The sequence below is a fragment of the Octodon degus genome, unplaced genomic scaffold (assembly GCF_000260255.1).
Source record: "Octodon degus isolate 3935 unplaced genomic scaffold, OctDeg1.0 scaffold00136, whole genome shotgun sequence".
Lineage (NCBI taxonomy): Eukaryota > Metazoa > Chordata > Mammalia > Rodentia > Octodontidae > Octodon > Octodon degus.
The window spans coordinates 7205945-7230570 of NW_004524712.1; the positions used below are offsets into that span (position 1 = coordinate 7205945).

The 24626-nt window shown below is 44.7% G+C and overlaps 1 protein-coding gene and 1 pseudogene across 4 annotated transcripts in view; one reads left to right on the plus strand and one right to left on the minus strand.

Moving 5' to 3' along the window:
- The window catches only part of Aplp2 (amyloid beta precursor like protein 2), a 65491-nt gene that overhangs the window by 27865 nt on the left and 13000 nt on the right, over positions 1-24626 (plus strand). For 2 of the 4 annotated variants that reach the window (XM_023701493.1, XM_004641423.2), the window contains exons 2-11: positions 4041-4214; positions 5004-5127; positions 12283-12395; positions 13693-13895; positions 14309-14520; positions 15550-15717; positions 18852-18982; positions 20240-20314; positions 21445-21603; positions 22351-22479. In XM_023701493.1, coding sequence (XP_023557261.1) covers positions 4041-4214; positions 5004-5127; positions 12283-12395; positions 13693-13895; positions 14309-14520; positions 15550-15717; positions 18852-18982; positions 20240-20314; positions 21445-21603; positions 22351-22479 — 1488 coding nt within the window. The remainder of the gene's footprint in view (positions 1-4040; positions 4215-5003; positions 5128-12282; positions 12396-13692; positions 13896-14308; positions 14521-15549; positions 15718-18851; positions 18983-20239; positions 20315-21444; positions 21604-22350; positions 22480-24626) is intronic. The other 2 variants (XM_023701494.1, XM_004641424.1) reach the window with 1 other exon arrangement.
- LOC111812688 lies at positions 6811-6908 on the minus strand (annotated as a pseudogene).

The window sequence follows — 24626 nt, forward strand, 5'->3', positions numbered from 1 at the left end:
TGAGTCTGTGGCATACATTCTGGTTTGGTAGTAAGACTTCCTTGGTTTCGAGTGGCTTTGTGAAGGGAGGTGGGGGATAGGTGGTCCTGTAGTTGCGTCTGTTGTCTCTTGAAATGATGATTAAAGGACCTGATTTATTGTAGGTTCACATTTAGGTTTATTTACATAATTTATGTTTTAAGTCATTTCGGGGTTTCAACCAAGTTACTAGAAGCACTTTTTACCAAGTTAAATTTCAGTCCTTGGATAGCTAAATTCTCTTCCCTGAGCCAAATTAATAAAATTGAATTTTTTATTAAGAATGAATTATTAAGTAAAGTAGAAGTACTGGCTAGGAAAGCAATTGATGCAATTTGTTTTCAAAGCTTTAAAAGTGCTGCAGTGTGCATAGATCACAAGGACTGGCTTAAGTGCCAACGTGTGGGACATTAATTTTCTTTCATAAGGGATTCCAGATTCACAGGATATCAGAAGTGCTGACTTGGCAGAGAAACCCCATTTGTAACATGTTAGATTAGGAAACAGATTGATTTATATGTTGATGTAATGGATCAAGGTGCAGTCTGTGCTGAGAAATGGAGAGCACATTAAATGAGTATTTTCAAAGTGAGTAAGTACATTGTAGAAAAAATCATCCTATCTTACTCTAGGTAAGGTAGGGGTGTGTTTGGTTAGTCGATTCCTAGACATGGTCCACAGAGGCTTTTTATGTTTCGGATGATACCTTCCTGAGTCTCTCATGACCACAAGGATTAATCTTTCTGAACTCAGAAGTGAATCACTGTAGCATATTAGCTGTCTGGATTGATTCCAGTGAGTCCTTTTTCTTGGTGGTAACTGATAGAAGGATCTGTGGCTACGAACCTCCTCTTCCTGTTGCTTTAACCTCTGGTATTTTAGCTCCTCTTCAGGGAAGGCAGTGCTAACCATCTCAGCACAGAGATCAAGTGCACTTACCACTCAGGCATTGCCCTCCGTGGTTGACCCATACGCTGAACACTTAGGGCAGCTGGAGCTCTTGTGGCCTTTTAGCCGGCAGTCATAATGAGCAACATGTGGAACATCATCTTTGGTGCTGATGAATGGCTGCCTGCACTAAAATTGACCGCTTCATGGCTGTGGGTTTGGTGAGTCTCATAACTAATTGACAGCTTTTTCTTTTTTTCCCCCGTATTCATTTTTGGAATTTGAGGGGTAAATATTCTCAGTCACCTCCATCTTCTGAAAGATTCCGTGCCAGAGTCAAATCCTATTTAATAGCTAATTTAATGTTGAAGTACTAGAAAGAATTAGGAAACATTGCTCAGGATCTTTCACATGTAACTGATACTTCAGTGAATGTTTGAGTTAGGTACCATTAAAGTGTTAGCATAAGTAAGTGTGTATTCCTTTCCCTAGATACCTTTAAATGTTTTTTTCTTCTTTGAAGGGGGCAGGTATTCACCTCAGTTTGTAGCCTCATAAGCAGTTTTAGTGAAAGAAGGCATAAGACTTTCTCCTTCAATAATGATAATTCATCACATAATTTTAGTTAATAAAGGTGTCAGTTGTTTATTGAAAAGTAGAGATGTTTTTCTGCCTTAGTAGGTCTTGGTAACGTTTTAATTCCAAATTAGCTTTCTCCCAGTGATCTAACAAGGGTTTGTGTTTCTTTGTCTTAAGCTAGTAGAACGCAGGCTGACTTTTACTAAGCTGCATTCTGTTTGGTTGTATTTCTTACTATGCACAACATACAGATTGAGCTTTGCCAGACATGCGTGTGCTACAGTTTCAGGGTTAGTACTGTGCAGTGGCGGGCATCCCCTGGAGTCTTGGGATGCATCCTGTGGGTAAAGGCACAGACTGCAGTAACTGGCTGCGTAGATGCCTGTGCTCTTCTAGGGCACAGTATTTTGCAGGAATGTTACTGTCAGTATTCCTAAGGGGCTGGAGAGATGGCTCAGTGGTCTAAAGCACCTACTTAGAACAAGCTTGGCAAAGCATCAGGGACCGCGGTTCAATCCCCAGCACCACATGCCAGCCAGCCCCGCCCCCTGGTGGGCTAGCTGGCCACACACACACACACCCACACCCACACACACGTAAATAAAATTTTAAAAAAATATTCCTAAATGCCGCTTCTCACCTATAACTTTGAGCTATTAATAGTTAAGAGCTAGTAACAAAGCAAGATGATACTGACCAAAGAAAAACTTCAGGAAATAGTTATTTTTACCCAACACAAGTGTTCAGGAACTTCCCTCCACACCCTTTTTACAAAGAAAGGGTTATGTCTCTGTGTTTTCAAGGTTGGTCTTGAACTCATGCGCTCAAACAATCCATCTAGCAGAGACTACAGGCATGTCACCTGGCTCATAGAACCCCTCTCAGTGTTCTGTTCCATGATTGATGCTCCCACAAGCTAAGTAATGCAAGCTGTTGCTCAGCTTTGTGTTACTGTAATGAAATACCTAAGATAATGAACTGTAAGAAAAAAAGGAAGCTGGAGACCTTCCTGGTCCATGTAGCAACGTTGTAAAAAAAACATAAGAAAAGGCCTGGGAGTGCAGGTCACTGGTACAGAACCCTAGGTTTGCTTCTCAAGTACCAAAAAAAAGGAGGAGTAGGAGCCATATGGTGGCGACATACCTGTGATCCCCGCACTTGGAGTCTGAAGCAGGATGATCATGAGTTTGACACCAGCCTGGACTACATACCAAGATCCACTGCCCCCCTTTAAAAAAAGTGATTGTGTCTCACGGGTTCAGAAATCTCCATCCAAGGTCGGCGCTGTTGTTTGGGGGTCTGTAGTAAGGCAGAGTATCCCAGTGAAAGAGCATGGCAGAAGCTGCTGCTCTTATGGTGGCTGGGAAGCAAAGAGATGGGAATGGGCCAAGGTCCCGAAGTCCCCTCAAGGACATGCCCTGTGACCTTCCAAGGGTCCTCTCCCCTAAAGCAGTTCTGGCAGATCGGTGGCACACATGCCTCACTGCTGCAGGAGCTGTTTGTTACCAGTGAAGGCTCTGCAAGGTTTACCATCACTGTCTTAAAGGTTCTACCCCCTCCCAGCAGTATCAGCTGGTGCCTTCTTCAGTTGTGGGCCTTCGGACGAGCAGGATCTAAACCACAGCCCAAGGCAAGCCTGACATCATCCTCTTTCTCACTGCCCATTACTTAATCTGCCCCTAAGTCTTACCATTTTGCTCTGTAATTTCTTGAATTTCTGGCCCGATCTCTGTGCAAGCACTATTGTTCTTCTCTTGCGCTGTGGATGGAACCATTTTCCTGGATTTTTTTTTTTTCCAGTTCATTTTTTTTTTAACCCTGCAACCAGAAAAGACATCATCACTGCATTTTAAAAATAGTAACTTTGAGCTCAGAAATGTCTTAGCATTTCCACTGATGAAGCCTGAAATCCTTTCAGTGTACTCTGTAAACCTGTCTCGACATTCTTCTCCCTGTCCCCGTTCTCCCTGTGAGGTGCTCCGGACCCCTTGATCATCTCCCTTTCCAAGCTACGTCACATTGCCTTTTTTATATTATCTTAGGGGATGTGATCATACCATTTTGTGTGTATACGTTTTCTGTGAATTCTGACTTGTGCCCTAGAAGGGAAACCTAGAGAGTGGAATCATGACTATTCTCACCCATTCTAACTATTTAGCATATTGCTTTGCAGAATAGTTTTTTCAATATTTTTTGTTGTTGTTGTATGAGTGAGGTATATGAAGTATTGGGACATTAGTTTTGTTTTATGATTTGATATGCGTCAGAATTTGTAAATTGCTTACATGAGGGCAAACTACAGTTACTTTTTAAATTCTCAAGGTAGAAGTAGCCCCAAGCAAGGGCTTGGGACTAGATTTCCCGTTGACATTTCACTTTGAAAAGGTCATTTTAAAATTCTGTTCTACCTTCTGGGAAAAGGATTTGTTTTTTGGGTTTTTTTAATAAAAAGAATAAGCAGTGAAGATTATCAAAAGATCCCTTCTATCAGAAACCACTGTGTATGTTTTGCCAGCCTTCTGGGAATAAACTAGTTCTGCATTCCTCTTTGGTAGGCTGTTGCAGCCAATGCTGGAACAGGATTTGCTGTTGCCGAGCCTCAGATTGCAATGTTTTGTGGGAAGTTAAATATGCATGTGAACATTCAGACTGGGAAATGGGAACCCGACCCATCTGGCACCAAGAGCTGCTTTGGAACAAAAGAAGAGGTTCTTCAGTACTGTCAGGAGGTAAGATCATTGTCAGGAAGTTTAAAACACCCTGGCCCCTGCCAGGGTTGAATCTCTTTACCTTAGAAATAGATTCTCAAAAAGAAAAAAAAAAAAAGAAAAGAAATAGATTCTCCATTCTTTTGACCCAAGAACCAGGATGCGTGTAACTGGAGCCCTAGGTCTTCAGCTTTGAGTGTCTGATGTGATTGAGGTCTCACCAACCTTTCTCTGTCTGGTTGTGAGCAAATGCTTAAGAAGCACAAACTAACTCTCTTGTCTTGGGAAGATAGAAAGTAAAATATGTCATGTGTATTCTTGTGTTTGCTATTTGGTAATAGAAACCACTATAAAAGTATCTCCTCAGATCACATCCAGTTTAACTTTTTGGTTTAGAAAGAAAAGGATATAAGATATTTTCATTTGTTACCAAGGGCCGGGGATAATTTCATTACTAGACTTTCTTCGTGTTGTTCCCCCACCCCCAGGAAGTTGGAGATTTATGTTTGCACTATAAGCAAGCTTAATACTCACTTGGATTTTTGGGGGGTTGAAGGCTTGCTGCTTTTGTTCTTAAATGCAGATTCATTTTTGATGAGAGAACATGGAAGAAATAAGTCTGACTTCTCAGTTGTGAGGATCATTCTATTTGATAACTTCAATTGGTGCAAAAAGTAGTGGAGTGGAACTTAGCTTTATGTAGGAAAAGGGTCCAGGATGAATAAATTTAGGTCTCTACTCTTGCTTTAAAACTTCATGTCCATCTGCAGGGAGATTCATCCCGTGTGTTGGTCTTCTTTTCCTTAACAGATGTATCCTGAGCTGCAGATCACCAACGTGATGGAAGCAAACCAGCCAGTTAATGTTGACAACTGGTGCCGGAGGGACAAAAAACAATGCAAGAGTCACATCGTTATACCTTTCAAGTGTCTTGGTGAGTGTTCTTGGTAACTTCAGGAAGTCTTTTGCTCCCCTCCTTAAATTTAATTTTTTCTTGGTTCACAGTGATGTATCTGCATGGTTAAGATGAATTTATTGGGAGGTTTCTCTTACGGGTATTTAGTGCTTTCTGAACATGGCTTAGACTTGCAGAGTCAGTGGTTGCCTGCTTCTCTGTGACTAACTTGGCCTCTTCTCTTGTGCCTGTCTTGTCTCTGGAAGACCAACCTTTTCTATGGTACTGAGTAAGCACGTTGCCCACAGAGCAGTCCAGCTTTGCGCTCTCATTAGCAGTTTGAAATTAATGATTCACAGCAGCAATAGAGAAGAAAGCAGCCGAAGGAAGAGTCTTCTTCATCCTGCTCATTTGCACTGTTAATCAGGCCATACTTCTGGTTGTGTTCAGGAGGAAAAGTGACTCATAAAAGCCTGTGGGCAGGTGCCAGGGCCAGATGCTGCGGGACTTGCCACTCCTAAGGACCGAGAGCTTATCTTACTGCTCATGACTGCATCGCTGGTGTTAGTACTCAGAGCCAACTTGAGTAAAGCTGTGATGATACTGCTAGGAAACAGTCCTTTGGTGAATGTAGTCGTCCTGACTTGCTCATCACCTGATGCATCTGGATTATATTCACGTATCTAGACTCCGGATGCTTTGGGAACAGACTTGGTCACAGATGCGTAAAAGGGCTGAACAGTTTCACATTGTCTCTGATAGCGTCGCCGTACGCGTGACACTGACACAGATACCTGAGTAGTTTTATAGATAGAGCTCATGTGAGCCGTCAGCTTACCCTTTTCTCTTCTTTCCCTTTTTTAAAGCCTTAAACCACAGACAAATGCAAAATGGAATACATTACTGTCTTAGTCTTACGTGGCAAGGACCCATGTCCAAATAAAAAGGAGCAGCACCTGCAGAGCAGTTATTTAAAACCTGGAGCAGCAGTTAACTTGCTTTGACACCATTCTGAAGGGGAAAAGGGGGCACTGTGTGTGCTTAACACCATTTGCTTTAAAGTGGAGCATTTGCGGGAGTGTAGAACTTGTTAAAAATTTTGTCTGACGCGTTGTAAGGATGCTCTTTCCTTCCATTTGCCTGCGAATTTTTGCCTGTAAGGCTTCATTCATTGTAAAATTCTGAAACTATAAGGAGAAAAAAAGATGGTTTTTGAGTATTTCCAGACCACAGAAAGAATTTGTGACTGTTTCTTTTGTTGTATTATTCCCCCTGGAGATGTTACTGCCTTATCTTCACTGCAAGATTACTATGCTAGGCCGGGGAGATGGCTCAGTGGAATAAGCACTTGCCTAGCAAGCGCAAAGGCCTGAGTTCAATCCCCGGTTCCACCAAAAAAAAAGATTACTATGCTAGATAGCTGAGTGAGACCTGGACCTGGGAGACAGCTCTGATTCTTCTTAGCCTTTGTGTCTCCCCTTACCCATTTGGTTTTCAAGTGGCCTGATTTTTACCAGTTCGATATGGCTTATATTCCTGATCCTCAGACTGTACTGAGGCACCCCACGGTCGGCACAGACCCAGAGGACACTGTGTGTTGGTATCTTGTCAGATGTTGTACAGCCTCTAGCCCAAGGGGGTTCCCAGCTTCCACGTTTTCTACCTGTCAGTGGCCTCCTCATGGACAGGCGGTGTTTATAGTGGTTCCTGTGGTAGATGCTGTGAAGGAGGTGGCTGGCTATACGTCAACCATGTGTGTTGCCAGGCCCGAGCGCTTCTTCCATCTTGGTCAAGGGGAGTGCTAACCCTCTCTCCTTTCAGGAGTGTGGTTCCTATGACAGAAAGCAGTTATCCTGTGAGAGTCCCTGGAAGAAGTGAAGGCAACAGAGTTGGATGGTTGCAGTGTAGGAGTTGTGCGGTACCTAGATCACACTCACTAATGCTTAATAAGTTACACCAAGCTACTTCATTACAGTTAAATACTTTTGACTTAGGACTGTTGCAAAAAAAAAAAAAAATTCGAGACACTCGGTGTTGAGTTGAAAAAATTTGGGAGTCTCTGGCTTGCGTGCTCCTCCACCAGACTCCCGCTGTTCTACGTTGGCCTTTTGTCGTTGTTCAGACAGGTTTGTCAAGATACAGTTTATATACTGTACAACTTAGCCATCTTTATGCATTTTAATGGTTTGTAGTATATTCATTTAGTTATCCAGCATGGGGAATTTGGGAGTTTTTTTGGGGTTTTTGTTGTTGTTTTTTAGATGAGGTCTCACTAAGTAGCACAGGCTGACCTCAAACTCACAGAGATCCTTTTGTCTTGGCCTCATGCATGCTGAAATTGCAGGTGTGCACCACTATCCCTGACAGATACATACAAACTACACTAAAGATTGATTTAGTAAAAAAGCAAGAGTCTTGTGTAACTCATTCCCTGGGAGGAGCCACAGTGAGTCCTTTTACATGTATTAAAATGAGAACTACACGACGGAGCAGAAGATGGTGTTACGAGTGGCTTATCCCTGAAGCCTCATGTAACATGCTGCCTAGCGAGGGGTACTGGTGCGCGCCTATAATCTCAGCACCGTACGTGGCGTCTTCACACCAACTTAGGCAGCTTGCTGACTTATAAGACCCGACTCAAAAGTAGCACGTGTGGGGAAGGCTGGGCATGGAGGCGCACACGTGTAATCCCAGCACTCAGGAGCTGAGGTAGGAGGATCATGGTGAGTTCAAGGTCAGCCTAAGCTTCGTAACAAGGCCACGTTGCTACAAGAAAGAGAAAGCTGAAGGGCCAGTGAGATAGCTCAGTGGTATAAGTGCCTGGCTGGCAAACGCAAGGTCTGAGTTCAATCCCCAATACCAAAAAATAAAAACAACAAAAAAAGTGCATTCAAAGAAAGAGAACACTAGACCTTTTGCCTAAGCTGTCTTCACCTGAGTACAGCCACCAGTGCTCTGTAAATGACAGAGCATTCTTATTTCCAGTTGGATGAGCTGCTTGCAGTAGGTTTACTTACACATGTGGGTGTTGTTCAGGGCCGGGGAGGGGTTTCTGCCAAGTAGGCTTCTCCAGATTCTGAAAGGAATTTCAATAGCTCTGAAAAAGACTGAGTGCTGGAAAGCTGCAATAGCCTGCTGGATGGAGTACAGTGGAAAGAAGAAAAACCCAGCTTCTGGGAATGCGTAGAGGGTGTAAATGGATTATGACTGCCTCTTATCTGAAATCCCATAGATTAGGATTTGCTGTATTTCCCTATTCATTAAGCAGCAAAAACAATATAGCTTTATGTCTGTACAGTAACTTGGAAATTATTACCATTATGTTTTCCTTGCCTGATTAAGCTGAGGATCATTGCAGACTTGGGTGGAAACTTTCTGTTGTTTTGTTTTGGTTTTTTTAGAGATAGGGTCTTGCTGTGTAGTTCAGGCTGGCCTTGAGCTCACTATACAGCTCAGACAGGCCTCCCAACTCTCAATGGTCCTTCTGCCTCAGCCTCCAGAGAGCCAGGTTCATATTGTGTGTACCACCATATGCGCTCCCCCCGCCACTGCCTTTCTGATAGAAACTTTAGACCAAACCATTCTTAATGTTCTATAAAGGTAATAATCTTATTGGGCCAGCCAAATAGCTCAGCGGATTAAAGCACCTGCTTAGGCACTCAGTGGCCAGGGTTCCATCCCCGGCGTGCTGTGCCAGCCTCACCCCCGGGGTGCAGTGAGCTGGCAACTGGGCGTGGTGGCATGTGCCCATAATCCCTTCTCTTGGGAGGCTGAACACAGGCAGATCACTAGAGTCAGATCTATGTAGCGAGACCCTGTAGAGCTTGTAGACGCTGTACTAAGTACCCAGAAAAAGGGTAATAATCTTTTATGTAAGTTTTCCCCCAGAAGCTTCTGATGAATAAGTCTAGCAGAGACAAAAAGTAAATGATTAACTTTCAGTTTACTCTGTGGAAAAGAGTTTACAGTGGGGGCCTGCAAGATAGCTCAGCAGACTAAGCACCTGCTTAAGCAAGCACAGGGACAGGGCTGGATCCCTGACACCACATGACCTGCTGGCCCCCCTCCATGGAGCACTGCGCCGCTCCTGGGAACACTGAGCTGACACCGAGTCTGGGCATGGTGGCATACACCCGTAATCCCAGCGCTGAGGAGGCTGAAAACAAGAGGACCGCTACAAATTGGAGTTGCATAGTGAAACTCTGTGCCAAATACATTTTAAAAACAAAGTTTATGGTGGTATCTCAGTTCACATACTTGCTGGCCAAATTGCTCAGTGGATTAAAGCACCTGCAGACAGGCACACGGGTGTGGGGTTCAAACCCAGGGCCTGCCATGCCAGCCCTGCCCCTGGGCGCACTGAGACAGCAGTGGAGACTGGGCGAGGTGGTGCGCACCTGTAATCCCAGCTCTTGGGAGGCTGTAAACAGGCGGATATCACCGTGTGAGCCCTGAACACCCCGTAGACCCTAAAGTGCCAAAAGAAAGGCGGGATGGATGTTCGGGTCACAAACTTAATTCTTTCCATGGTTCTGGTTTCAAACAGAATTGGATGAAAACTGCATCCGTTTCAGTGCTTAGATCAGTGTTGATCATGTGGGGAAAGTTGATTGTTGTCCAGTTCTCTTTGCAACCAGAATCATGAAAAGAACTAAAATTCATGCTTGAAAGGGTCGGGGAGATGGCTCAGAAGAATAAGCACTTCCCTTGCAAGTGCACAATCCCCAGTTCCTCCCTGCAAAAAAATTCATGCCTGATACAGTGATGCATACCTATAATCCAAGCACTTGGGAAGCTGAGGCAGGAGGATCACCGCCAGTTCAAGGCCAGCCTGAACTGCCTCATGAGACTCTGTCTTAAAATCAGTTTTTATGGTAGTTGTTTTCTTTTTCTATTACTCAAGAGATTAAATGTTAACATCAGGAGTTAGAACTACAATAACACATAGTGCCTACTATATGTGTTTCTGTTCTTAGCTTTTCAGTTTGTATACTACTGATAAATAACAATGCGATTGAACTGTGGTATTTAATCCTATATAAACAGCCCCTTCATTTATGCTTTTGTTGCTTTTCATCATGAATTAAAATGCTTGGGGAAAAAATTTTATTAGTTTGTTTGTTTGTTTTGGAACTGGGAATTGAACTCACGCCCTTGCACTTCCCAGGGAAGCACTTATTCCACTGAGCCATCTCCCCAGCCACATAAGGGGAAAAAAATTTTTTTAAAAAAAGGGCCGGTGAGATAGCTCAGTAGAATAAGAACTTGCCTGGCAAGAACAAGGTCCCAAGTTCAGTCCCCGGTACCACAAAAAAAAGAAAAAGAAAAAGTGTAGTTAAAGAGTATAAAACAGTTTGTAAGCTGTTTTATCAGTAGAGGAATTTGTTGTTTTCTTTTTATTAATCATTTTTAAACATTGCTTGTAAGTCAGGTTGATTGGTGAGGTTTGTATGCAGATCCGCCCTCCACTAGGACCAGAGGCAGCGCTGTAACTTGGCTGGCATTCCTGCTTCGCCTCAGTGGGGCTGTGCGCCCTGAAGCTCCCTGCTCGAAGAGTGGTATGAAGTCTCGCTGCCATGTGCAGCAGTTTTCTTTCAAGGAAGTTGTATTTACTGCTCCAGCCAGTAACCTGAGGCTTGTACGTCCCCCCTTGCCACGTCAGATGAGCAGCCCCTCTTGTCGTGTTAGCAGGACAGTGGGAAGGCTGGCTTCTCCAGGGCCTGAGGCACTGTCCTGCAGGACCCTGCTACATCTGCAAAGCTGGGGGGCTATAGGTAGACTGTCCAGCGCCTGAGACCCAAGGGCTTGGTTGACTTTTTCTCCTGTCCACACTTCATGGGTTTGCCTGCCGGCTTTTCTACCCCATTCTTTCCCACTCAGCACTGCAGTGTGGAGAGTAGGACCGATGCTCATTGTCACCTGGGAAGGACATCCTGAGTCCACCCTCACGGTGGGACCCAGGGGCAGGACGCTTTTTGTTATGACATAGAGATAGTGCCTTTGGGCCGCTGTCCCGTGGCGCTCTGTCTGTGGTCCCAGCTCACGCTGATGATCGGGATGCAGTCGTATCTTCTCAACTCTAAGCGAACAGCTTTGTGTATCCCTCTTCCCCCAGCTTAGTTTTGAAGTTTTAGAACTAAATAAAAATTATCTAGTTTGCCTGATTCACCTATATGTGGGTAATATATCTCCCTTTTGTTTGCCAAACCATTTGAAAGGTAGTTGAGGTGTTTTAACATTTTCTTTTTAAATACTTAAACTTGTTTCTCCTAAGAGGAGGGACTGTTTTCTGGTTTAGTGACAGAATAGTTAATCACACTTAGGTAATTTTCCTGAGTGTTTGAGTAATACACTTTATGGTTTCCTTAAAAAAAAAAATCATGGGGGCCAAGGAGATAGCTCAGTAGAATAAGCGCTTGCCTGGCAAGTGCAGGTTTTTGAGTTCAATCCCCGGTACCGCAAAAAAAAAAAAAAAGAGAGAGAAAAAAGAAAAAATCACATTATATTCATGTACAACAGTTCCCTAGTCTTTTTATTTGGGTCTTTAATGATACAAGTTTTTAAGAGTCCAGACTATTACTTTTTTTTTAAGTCTTACGTAACATTATTTCTGAATTTGTATGATTAGATTTGAACTATAAATTTTGGTGTAAAGCTATATATGTGACAATCGCCCTGTTCTTAGGATGTCTGCCATGCGTGCAAGCTCGTCCATTATCGGAGACGCTAAGTTGGCCTCCTGTTCAGTGTCCTTCTGCCCTGTGTAATTGATGATTCTTAAGCAGATAGTTGGGATGGAGACTGGTGTAAAGCACGGGTCCTCTACCTCACCCAGTGGCCACTCGGCCTTGGTTTCCTGAGCATGTTGTTACTGGAAGAACTGTGGGCAACGCAGGGAAGTAAGGGCGAGGAGCGCCGAGCCGTGAGCTGCGGGATCGCAGGAGCAGCTGGGTCTGTGCGGCAGGGCCCTGTTGGCGGCGCCCTGTCGTGTCTCCTGTGCCGCGGTGCGCCCGGCCGCAAGGAGGGATTGTGGCCAAGATAACTTTGTTCCTGACATCGAGGCCCTAACGGAACGGTAACCTCTTGTGTCCATTAGTGCCTGCTCTGGTATACACCTAGCTGGATACTGCAGTGAAGATCCTTTTTCACCTTGACTTATAATGAGATTTGCTTGACAGATTTTCTTTTTTCCAGTGGGTAAATTTGTAAGTGATGTTCTGCTAGTTCCAGAAAAGTGCCAGTTTTTCCACAGAGAGAGGATGGAGGTGTGTGAGAATCATCACCACTGGCAAACGGAAGTGGAAGAGGTGAGGGGCCAGGCCCAGGGGCTCGAACTGCCCCTCCGCGGGAGGGGGCGTCCACACCGCACCGGGATTTTGTTATTTTCTTAATTACTTACACCTAATAAATTAGAAATGTTTGATAGAGAAATACATGTTTTTGTGGAGAAGTGTAGAACGGACAGTCCAGCTCCTAACATTGACACGATTAATTAGGGCCAGCCAAACAGTGCAGCAGATTAAAGTGCCTGTGTAGGCAGACGCAGCGGCCAGGGCTCGAACCCCACTGGCCCTGCCCCTGGGGCACACTGAGACGGCAGTTGAGACTGGCATGGTGACCTGTGCTTGTGATCCCAGCTTTTGGGATGCTGAACACAGGTGAATCACTGCGAGTCAGATCTACACAGACCCTGTAGACCCTTACTAAACTATCAAAAAAAAGATTAATATCGCTCAGTTGTAGAGCACCTCCCTAGAACCCTTGGGTTCTATCCTCAGCCCCAAATAAGAAAAATAGCAGAGTTCCCTTCTTTTTTAGGCTGCAGTGCATCTCCATTGTAGAGCTGCGTCACACATTTAAGGCCCTGAGTTTGATGTGTAGCAAACCACCCCCCCCCCCCCGCAACTCACCCAGCGAAAAGGGGTACTAAAAGCAGTTGAAGTATTGTATGCTGTGGGCAGGGCTCCCAGGAGGTACCCTGAAGCACTGTGGAGAATCAGCAACTCTGAAAGTCTGGGGAGAGGAGCATCTTTTCTTGTAGTCCGGCTGGTCCTTTGGTCAGAGGTGGTAGTGCCTGGGCCAGCAGTAATTGAAACTTAACATTGATCATTTTTAACTGTTGTTGATAAGGAAAACTCCCTAACCTTAATTTTTTTTTCAAATTATGATCTTTTGATGTTTTGAGCTCAGATGTTGTTACAAATTAAGTAAAATTTAGAAATTTTCAAATAGTGTTAGAAATGTGGCAGAAAAGTTGTGTGTCCATAAAGCATTATGTAATGACATGATAAGATTCTTTTTGGAGGGGCTGGAGAGATGGCTCAGTGGTCTAAAGCACCTACTTAAAAAACAAGCTCAGCAAAGCATCAGGGACCGCGGTTCAATCCCCCAGCACCACATGCCGGCCAGCCCCGCCCCCTGGTGGGCTGAGCTGGCCACACACACCTCTCTCTCTCTCTCTCTCTCTCTCTCTCTCTCTCTCTCTCTCTCTCTCTCTCTCAAATAAATTAAAAAAAAAAAAAAAGATTCTTTTTGGATACAGCTAGGGACTGAGAAGTCTTCATGATGCAGAATGTTCTGATGTGGCCTTTGAACTCCTCCTAGGTGTGCTTGACTCAGGGAATGACCTTGTATAGTTTTGGCATGCTGCTGCCCTGTGGGGTAGACCAGTTCCATGGCACTGAATATGTATGCTGCCCTCCGACAAAGATTAGTGACTCTGGTGACTCTCTCGTGTCGAAAGAAGAGGAGGATGAGGATGAGGATGACAATGAGGATGAAGAGGAAGACTATGATATTTATAAAAGGTAATCTGGCCTGAGCCCAGAAGTCATTTTGCCTGTTCAGCAACCCGTCGATAGAGGTGACTGTTAGCTGCTAGACCCTACTTCTGGGTAAGGTGGGTGGTGTTTTCGTATGCTGGACCTGATTGAGCCTGCATTTCATACTAGCCATAACTGATCACTGAAGTCTTTAGGATTTTGAGTTTTCTGTTGTTCTGGGACACATTATTTTCTGCCAGTTCATACAGTCTGTGTTGGTTTAACTCTTGCCTTTGCTGACGTAGCTGAGCTGAGTGCTTTGGTGGTACAGTTACATGTGAGTTGAACTTACTTCCTGTCTCTGTTTTTGCATTTCAGAAGAGACAAGGAAATCATTATTGTGCTTTATGAATTAGAATTGGCACTAACCTTTAGTTTTTTGTTTTTGTGGCATTTAGTGAATTTCCTACCGAACCAGATTTGGAAGACTTCACAGAAGCAGCTGTGGATGAGGAGGAGGAGGAAGATGAAGAGGAAGGGGAGGAAGTGGTGGAAGACCGTGATTATTACTATGACGCCTTTAAAGGAGATGACTACAATACGGAGAACCCCACTGAGCCCAGCAGCCGCGGTGCTATTTCAGACAAGGAAATTGCTCATGATGTTAAAGGTAACCCTAATGCAAAATGGGCACTGCCATTGTTTACGTAGAATTTGTATTACGTTCATCACTTGCCTCAGGTAAGTCTGAGAAGGAAGGCAGTGTGTGTATGCGGAAGGAGACTCTGGATCTTCAGCACAGCGGTGGAGGAGCCATTTTAGCAGCGAGCAGCAGGCCTGTCTAGGCAGAGGTACAGGGTTGAGTGAGAGAGTTCACGTTGTAAGGATTTAATTGGCGAATAAAAGACCACACAGTCTGCCTGCCAGCCTCAAGTGTTCTCTCCTCCCAAGGAAAGCGACCCTCTTCAGTTCTGCTCAAGTCTTAGCTTTTAGGAATGGAGTGACTTTCTCAGGTACACACGCATGGCCCACTCTGTAGGCTGCCCTCTGTCCGGAGCTTTGCAGCTGATAGGATGAAATTACCTTACCACTTAAAAAGGGAAGGTGGTGATAGTTCCAGAGCCATTTATTTACTCATAGCCTCTGCTAATTGTTTATTTCAAGCCAATTAAGGGAGGATGAATTAAGACTCAACTAAGACAAAATGACATAACTAATCTAGAAATTTATGATTGATCTTGGAGAACATGAAAATGAGAACATTTGCCCTTGCCAGGTGCTTTAGCCTTGGCCGTAGGTATCACTGCATAAAACAGCCTTTCCACCTGCACTGACTCCTTGGATCCTTTTTTTGTATGTGTGGAACTGGGGATTGAACTCAGGCCCTTGCGCTTGCCAGGGAAACTTTTCTTGGATCCTTGAAGCTACCGGAGTAAAGTGTCTCCACTGACCAGAATTCCTCTGTGTCAACTTTTATGTCAATCTAAAAAAGTCTCTGTTTTGAATGTCTTCATTGCATAGACAGCGACTCTGCACACAGATGCCTGACCGGTGCTGGTCAGTTTGGTTGGCCAGGCCGTCTGTCCTGTCATGGTCCCCTCCACGCCCTGCCCTGCCCCACCCCAGCCAGCCTGTAGCATTGTGAAGCATTTGAAGTACTAGCTCTGTCCTGCTGACACTCTGACCCATTTTCACACAGCTGTCTGCTCCCAGGAGGCGATGACGGGGCCCTGCCGGGCCGTGATGCCTCGTTGGTACTTCGACCTCTCCAAGGGAAAGTGCGTGCGCTTTATATATGGCGGCTGCGGCGGCAACAGGAACAATTTTGAGTCTGAGGATTATTGTATGGCTGTGTGTAAAGCGATGAGTAAGTCCCGCCTCTCGCTGGCCCTGTGCAGCAGCACTGTCTTGTCCAGTGTTCTGTCTCCTGGCCATCCTTGTAACCGCATCTGTGTTGTGTTCCTGCTGGCTCAGGTGTTGGCTGTCAGTCGTTTCCCCCTCATCTTTGTGCCTTCAGGATTGAGGCTTTGCTTTTCTGTTGGCAGTTGTCAGCTCAGTTTTTTGTGTCCTGTGCTCCCCATTTGTCTGCTAGTGGCTGGTGGTGGTGTGTCCCTTCCCTGGTGGCAGCAGGTGGCACAACCAGGGGCTGTTCTTTCTCACCTGGCCTTGGCACCTATAGGCTCTGAGAGTGCTCTGGGGTGGGTTGGGACCAAAGCCGCGCCCTTTGCTGTCTGATTGAAGAGTACCAAGGGTGAATGAAGGGTAGCCCTGAGTTCTTCACATGCTTGTTTGTCACCTCTTCTTCTCATAATTGAGTTGCCCTGTCACTGACCCCTGTGAAGCATGCCACCTGCTGGGGCATCCGCTCTCAAAAGACGTGATAGTGGAAACACCTTGCTGTGTGCGCTCCAGGGAGTGCTCTGCAGCCGAGTGGTGGTGGCTGTGTTTCTCTAGTATCTTGGCAATACTCGGTCATGCAGGGCTGTGAAGGAGTTTTAGCTGGTGTGTTGTTTGGGTCTCAGAAAGTGTAGTGGTTCCGTTGAGTTGGGTTTTATTAGCCATCAGTGTGAAGAGAGTTTACCATCTTTTGTTACGAGCCTGCCTCTCTGCCTAGCATTAGCCATCAGTGTGAAGAGAGTTTACCATCTTTTGTTAAGAGCCTGCCTCTCTGCCTAGCATTAGCCATCAGCATGAAGAGAGTTTACCATCTTTTGTTACAAGCCTGCCTCTCTGCCTAGCATTAGCCATCAGTGTGAAAAGAGTTTACCATCTTTTGTTAAGAGCCTGCCTCTCTGCCTAGCATTAGCCATCAGTGTGAAGGGAGTTTACCATCTTTTGTTACGAGCCTGCCTCTCTGCCTAGCATTAGCCATCAGCATGAAGAGAGTTTACCATCTTTTGTTACGAGCCTGCCTCTCTGCCTAGCATTACTTATGCTTCCCTGTGTTAGGAAATCCCTCTGCCAGGAAGTTTCTCTTGCTTTCTCTTTGGAGTTGGCCAGAACAATGAGTTGCTGCCTCTTCCTCACATGTGCTCCAGAAGTTTTGGGCTATAGTTCCCGATGATATTTGATTGAAAAGCCTTTACATTCCGTCTGTCTTCCTTTGCTAGAATTTTTAAACGTTTATCTAACAACATGCAGTCTGTGCTTCCCCTTCAGCGGTGTACTAAGGAGAGCCTGTTGTATGCGGCAGATGCAGTGGTAAAGCTGAAAAGGGTGCTCAGGCGGCGTTGGGTGCATAGACTTTGTTCATTCAGCAAAGACTTAGAGAAAGAGATGACTACAGTGATGGGTACTACTGTGTAGAACTACTCAAACTCCAAGATCAGCAACACACTGGGTTGAAGTCTGAAGAATTGGGACCTTTCAAAGATCTTCTAATTCAGTGGTGGTGCCCACTGGAATGGCAGGACTGTAAAGTTGTTTCCTGTGGCTTAAGGAAGATTTGCCAGGGAGAGCATTGCTGATACTTGCAGGGTCCCTGTCTGGCAGGCCGTGAAAGTCTAGAAACATCAGGCTATTGGTGGTCATCTTGGAATGGGGCTGGGGTGAACGGGTGCACTGGCGTTCAGAGCCTGTTGGGAGTTTGATCTGAGCCCTTTGGAGTAACCCTCTAGCTGTGCTATGATTCCAAGGAAAATAGAGGTGCACTGTGTTTTACACAGTCTACCCAGCTTAGTTCCAGGAACCATCCCCAGTGCCTAAGCCTTTGCCCTGCTAATGAGTGTCAGGGTAGTCTTGTACACGCGGTCGGGCGTGGACGTGGAATTCTCCCTCTCTGGACATGGCATCTCTTGGGGAATGTGGTTTGCTAAACAAATCATTTATAACTTAGTTAACCTGAAAGCTGGATATTGAGATCCCTTTGGAACATATAGGACTCTAATATTCTTCACAAGGTTTTAGTAGTAGCTTTTGCGGTCATCAAGTCAAAGGAAGCAGAGAAAAGATGCCTCTGACAAACTTTAATGTGGCTGGCTGATTTGTAGCTGTAGTCATCCGTTGTATGATTACCTTATGAATCAAACACAGTTCTGGAAAACAATGAATTTGTTTCTGAATTAAAGATCAGTTGGATTTTGGCATTTGCTTTCTGCTTTCCAGCCTGAGATATCTTACTCAAGGAACTGAATGTGAGTAGCATTCCCACACGTATCTCTTCAGAGCTTGCCTGGGGTAAACCTGCCCTGTGCCCGTCTACCCTGCACATACTCTGCCGGGGCCAGTGGGAGCTTCTGCTGACCAGCAGTGAGGTGAGGGATGTCTTTTCCAGTTGACCTGTGCTCTGAGGGATGCCTGGGAGTGTCCCTGGGTCAGTGTTGTGCATCAGACCCAGGGTGTCCCCATGTTGGTGGAAGGTAGCCGTGTCAGACACAGAAACTGAAAATCTCCAGTAGCCCTGTTTCTGGGGTAAGTGTAAAAATCCGGCAGTGCTGCTAAAAATTCAGAATTTGAGCCAGACTGGTTTGGACTTTCTCTATCCAGCATGTGTACAAAGAACTTTCAAATGAGCCTTTTGCACAATAAGACCTAAAAGTTGCCAGAAGAGAGGAAGAGGACTGAGTCATAAGTTCCTTAAAAAAATAGACACATGTGGGATCGCCTCTAGCTGGTCTAATTTCAGCCCTGGTCCCCATTTAGATGCCACAACTGACAAGCAGAAAGTTTGCTGCTTTTCAGGTCTTCAAGTTAAAAAGCTGTGAGCCAAGGTTAGAGAAGCGGCTGTCTCCTTTACTACCTGCAGTGCTAGGATCCTGGGGTGTGAAGCCACCAACAAATTGCTGTGTTAGCGTGGACCAGCGTCGTGATTGATGAGTACTGAGAGGCGGCCCATACAATCTCACAGAGTGCAGTCTTGGCAGACAGCAGCGCCAACACTTTCTAGCCAGCCAGGATCGAATACATCCTGCAGGTTCTGAGCTGGGTCGTCTTCTAGAGCACGCCGCAGTTTTAATAGTGTGCCTGACCTCCAGGAAGACAACTTTTATAATTTTGTTTCAGTTCCCCCAACTCCTCTGCCAACCAATGATGTTGATGTGTATTTCGAGACTGCTGCAGATGACAATGAACATGCTAGATTCCAGAAGGCTAAGGAACAGCTAGAAATTCGACACCGCAACCGAATGGATAGGGTAAACCTCTTAATCTTTTATTTTTTTTAATGTATTTAATAGAGTCTACAGGATCTCACTACACAGATCGGACTCTAGTGACCCTAGTTTTCAGCCTCCCAAGCGCTGGGATTACAGGCATGCACCACCACGCCCAGTCTCAAGTGCTGTCTCAGTGCGCCCCAGGGGTGGGGCTGGCACAGCAGGGGTGGGAGGGGGACCAACCCAGGCCCCTGTGCCTACCTAAGCAGGCGCTTCAATCCACTGAGCTGTCCTGGTCAGCCCAAAACCTCTTAATCTTAATGGTGCTTCGGTATTGGGTAGCTTTTTTTTTATTCTTTGTGAAGTGGGTGCTTGAACCTAGGGCCTTGCACATGCTAGGCAATCAATCTGCAGCATGGTTTTTATATTTAAAAAGTGATACTTGTGGGTGTCATGGTATTAACATGTAATTCCAGCACTCAGGAGGCCGAGGCAGAAAGATTGCCACAAGTTTAAGGTGAGGTGGGGGAGATAGATGCAATTTCCTTAGAACATGATGCGCTGTAAGAAAAGCTGAGGTTCTGTGGGGTTCCCTTCGGGGTGAGCACCTCCCCCATATCCTATAGACTTGAAAATTTTGCTGTAGACACTGTTGAACATTTTCTGTAACTATTATTGCTTTTCTTTGTCATTACTGACTTAAAGTTTTTAAAGCCAGAAACTGTATCTTTGTCACAACTAGTGTGATAGCCAGTGTCGGGAACAAATTAACTGAAAAAATAAATGAAGACAAAATGTTTTAATGCATTCTGGCCAAATACTGTTACAAGAAGGCCCTGAGTCCCAGGGTGTGTGTCTTCCTCAAGCGGATCCTCCTTCCTCCTGGGCTTGCCCAGGACCAAGCGAGGTGCACACAGATGCCCCTCTCAAGGCCTGTGCTCCACCCGGACACCGTCATAACCCCTGGGCTGACCTTAGATTTTGGGGAAGGCTCATTTTATTTTTCCACATCTCTTCTGAGAAACAGCTTTTTGGTAAGGAGATTAAGACATAGACTAAAATAACTTTCCCGAAGTTGCATAACAAGGAGGTCATGGTATCAAAGCTTCATGTAGGCCTAGTTTAGGCCTAGAACCTTCCTAGGCAGTAACTGTTGAGCTTAGAAGGGATCATGGAATACAGATACAGTTTCCTTTTGCAGATTCTGACACTTGAGTTCAATGCCTGGCAGTATTTTTAGAAAGTACGGAAGTTGTTTAAGAGGATTATTCTCTGATGTTTTGACCTTTGTTCTAGGTAAAGAAGGAATGGGAAGAGGCAGAACTTCAAGCCAAGAACCTCCCCAAAACAGAGCGGCAGACCCTCATTCAGGTAAGGTGCTTTTTCCAGGGACAGAGTATGCAACTTGGCGAGTTGAAAATAAGTGTATGTGTTCGGAGTCAAACTCCCAGGAAAAGGGAATTCGATATCTCTTCTTAGTCAAAGGCTTAAGTTGCAGGGAAGTCGTTTTCTTTTTCACCTCTAACATTGCTTGCTTACGGTATAAGGAAACCAGACTCCCTCCCAGAGCATACCTAATTCTTGCCAAGAAGTAACTTTAGCTCATTTGTCATTTGGTAATTTTGTTTCATTGACAAAAGTTCACTACCGTCTTCATTCTTAGGATGTGGCTTGTTTTTCAGAAGTGCCAGATTGAGGGGTAGATTAGTTGAAAAGTCAAAGGCAGAAAAATAGAGGTTTTTAATACACGTTCACCTCTAACTCTGTAAGAGTATAACCTTAAAATTATAGTAACAGACTTCATTTTCCTTCAGTAGAAGAGAGTTGCTAATGGGGCTACCAATTTAGTAGGTATGTTTTATTTAGGAAAACTTGTATTTGTACTTTGGGGTTCCGACATTTGAACCCAGGATCTCAGCTGTGCTAAGCACATGCTGTACCACCAAACTACATCCCTAGACCCTGATGGTATTTCAGATGTTTATGTTTTTAATCATGGTGAAAATCTTAAGTCTTAATACCGATACTAGCCAGTGTGTCTTACACAGTGGAATTTGATTTGACAGCCTCAAGCAGTAGCTGTAAAGTTGGCTGGGTGTCTTACGGATAACTTGCCTTTCACAACTTCAAGCAATTCAATGTAACTCACTACCACGCTGTTAGATTACATTACTGTTGGTCCCTGGTTTCACCACCTTGGAAAGGTAGCACCTTGATGTCGTGTAGAAAAGAGGCTTTCAGCGCACTGCACGGCTTGCGGTGCTGTGAATTCCGCTTGCCAAAGTGCTTAAGGCTGTGACACAGTCCTGACTTGCCTTTTCGGGGTGGAAGTATTCCAGCAGCAGCAGGCAGATGCGGTGTGTGTCCGTCTCTTGTGCTGCACTCTCTGAACCTGTCTTGGGTAGCTGCTGGGCCAGGAGAAGCGCTGGAGTCTAGAGCTGCTCGCTCAGACTTGCTTGAGGGGTCACATACTGTACGGCGTTCCTCCTCTCTTGATTTAGCACTTCCAAGCTATGGTTAAAGCTTTAGAGAAGGAGGCAGCCAGCGAGAAGCAGCAGCTTGTGGAAACCCACCTGGCTCGAGTGGAAGCCATGCTGAACGACCGCCGGCGGATGGCGCTGGAGAACTACCTGGCAGCCCTGCAGTCCGACCCTCCGCGGGTGAGTAGCCTTGGGGTCAGTAGTGCCACCTGCCTTCCTGGTCCACTTGCAGAGCAGTGTGGGGAAAATGACTTTTATGCCAAGTTTTTACAGAGTTAAAGGTAAGAAAAAGTGTTTTGGTAGCTGTGTATGTGAGCTTGCAGAAGCTTATGCCTGTGCACACCACCTGTGGTGTGCAGCTACGTAGACACACCCTCAGGATAGTGGTAGGTAGTCACAGCTATTGGAGTTCCGGTAGTTGGCAAAGAATGAGAACATGCCTTCTGTGAGTGGAGGCTTTTGAAATAGTTCCATTTGAAATAGGATTATGGAGAAAAGGATACAATAATTTATCTTGGGACTCTTGTGCAAGGGGAGACCACTTTTTAACCTCTTAACTCCCTCCTGCCTTACTCTTGGGGGATGACACACGCTAGAAAAGGTCATGTTTGTGTCCTGCTTCCTTCTTGAGTACCTAGCTTGGCCTTTTCTGTTTGAGTGACAGGAAACCGCCAGCTGGTTGCCAGAGGCTGAGCCGCAAAAGAGACAGGTTGGGAGAGGACGGTGGGCTGGGGATTCTGGGTGGGAAAGAGCTTATTTCCAGGGGATTCTGAGGCTGCAAGTTAGGTTTTGGTATTTTTATATAGAAACCGTCCATTTTTATACTTCACTAAGCTTCACATTTTTAAGTGAACTTTTCAGCTTTTGTTTCTACAAAACTATTTTGAATTCCAGACTGGATATTAAAATACCTGTTTTCTCCTTTAGCCTCATCGAATTCTCCAGGCCTTGCGGCGCTATGTCCGTGCTGAGAACAAAGATCGTCTGCATACCATTCGTCATTATCAGCATGTGCTGGCTGTTGACCCAGAAAAAGCAGCCCAGATGAAATCCCAGGTGTGCTGCGTGTAGAAGCCACTACCGGGAGATGTGTTGCAGTGGGGCTCTTCATTGACTCACACCGACGCAGCGTTGCGTTTGGCTTGGTTTCTTAGTCCTTGGGAAGGGATTTTTTTATTCCAACAACTTGGGGCACATGAGTTAGTTTCTGTAGTATTTTTTTTTTTTTTTTTTTTTTTTTTTTTTCAGAACCAGGGATTAAACTCAGGCTTTTGCACTTGCCAGGCAAGCAGTTATTGTACTGAGCCATCTCCCTGGTCCCTGCAGTACTATTTATACAGTATCCTTTTCATACTTCACATTAAGTGCCTTGTATTTAATAGTTTTTGAAAGTTTAGAAATACAGGAATACGTTGAAGAGATGAGTCGATTTTTATGCCAATTTTAAATCAGTTTATTTCTGTTACCTCCAGAATTAATATTTGGTCCCACTTCTAGAAAAGACCTTTTAAGGACATATTGCAAGTTGGTTTTGGGCTGAAAGTACCGCTTGGAGACTGGATTGCGTGACTCGCGTGTGTGAGGTCCTCTGGTTTGGTGTCTAACGCTGCTGCCTCCCACAAAAAAAAGATCTCTTTGTTTTGTACCTTGTAGCTTATATTTAGACACTTGTGCATTTCTGGTTTTTTGTTTTTCCTTCTTGAATTTTGTCCTATGTGGCATCTAGCCTTACTGTAGAGGTTTATTCCTGATTCTTTTGTGTCATTTCACTATTTTCTGTATATTGACTTGTTTTGTTTGTTTTCCTAGAAAATGAACTTGCCTAAAAGACTGCTAGCTGTCTTTTAAACCAAAAAGCCTACTGGCTCTGCTGGATATTTCTTGAATGCTTTATAGCAACATCACTGATCTTATTTCCTGGCACATTTTTAATACACTGGTGTGGGATTGTCAGCACCAGAATGCACTATTGTTATTGTCATTGTTCATCGTCTTAGGAACTCTCTCTCCCAAGTTTTGTCGTATGTACTATGATCGTAAGATAATTTGTCTCTGGAGTTTTAGGACTACTGGAGCCGAGTTCTGCTCCATTTGCTGGGCAGAAAGATTTGTGTGTCTCTTACCTGGCAGATTGCATAGTAATACCTGATGATGGAGAGCTGAATACTCTTCAGCAGCCCACACGCCGGTATGAAATTAATTGTATTAACTGCAAAGATGGAGAATAATTATCCATAAATACCCAGAGTAGCTCACATTAGAAGTTAGATATTTGCGTAGAAGTGGTGGCAGACACCTTTAATTCCAGCTATTTGGAAACCCCAAAAGTTCCAGGAAACCTAGGCAATCTAGGGAGACCCAAGTCTCAAAATTAAAAAAGGATTGACTTCACACCAGGTGGCAAAAAGGACCAAAAATCCTGAGGGCTTTTGGGAAGATGGGGGAAAAACTGCCTTCTGTCAGGGGTTAGGTAGATTTCTGAAGTCTGCTCTGTTTTTGAGGAAACTTAATTGTTTTCCAAGCTTTTTGGTGAAAAAATGGTTAGCCATATTGTATTTTACAGAAAATTGTCCTGTTTTGTATGATCAGAATAGAGGAGGAGATACCATTTAGTACCTCAATTAATCAGAGGATCCTTAACATAGGAATCAAACTACCACCCCAAATGCAGTGAGAAGAACTGTCCTACCAGGAGCGTTCCAGGGAGACCTGGCTCTCCTGGTTGGTTGGTTGGTTGGTTGGTTGGTTGGTTTGTTGAGACAGGTCCTTGCTGTGTAGTTCAACCTGTTCATGAACTCACTGTGTAGTTTAGACTGTCCTCAAACTTGCGCTGATCCTCCTCCTCAGCGTCTCACGTGTTGGAATCGCACCACCACACTCAGCTTGTCTCCTGTGCTTTTTACATCAGCTTTCAGCCCATACTTCTAGCTCAGCATGAGTTATATTAACCTTTTATTATCCCAACTCTAGAAAAAAATAAAATACTGAACCATTTCCTTATTTTAAATATCTAGAGCCAGAAAAATATTGTTCATTTTGGATTTTCTTTTTTCTTCAGACTTTGGAACGTTTGCCATCGTACGTAATGTGCTATTCTTTTTTTTTTTTTTTTATTCCTGTATTTTAAGGAAGGGCCTACAGGTGTTCAAGGTCTTGCTGCTAGATCAGACTGGTAGCAATCCACCTGTTTACAGCTTCTGAGG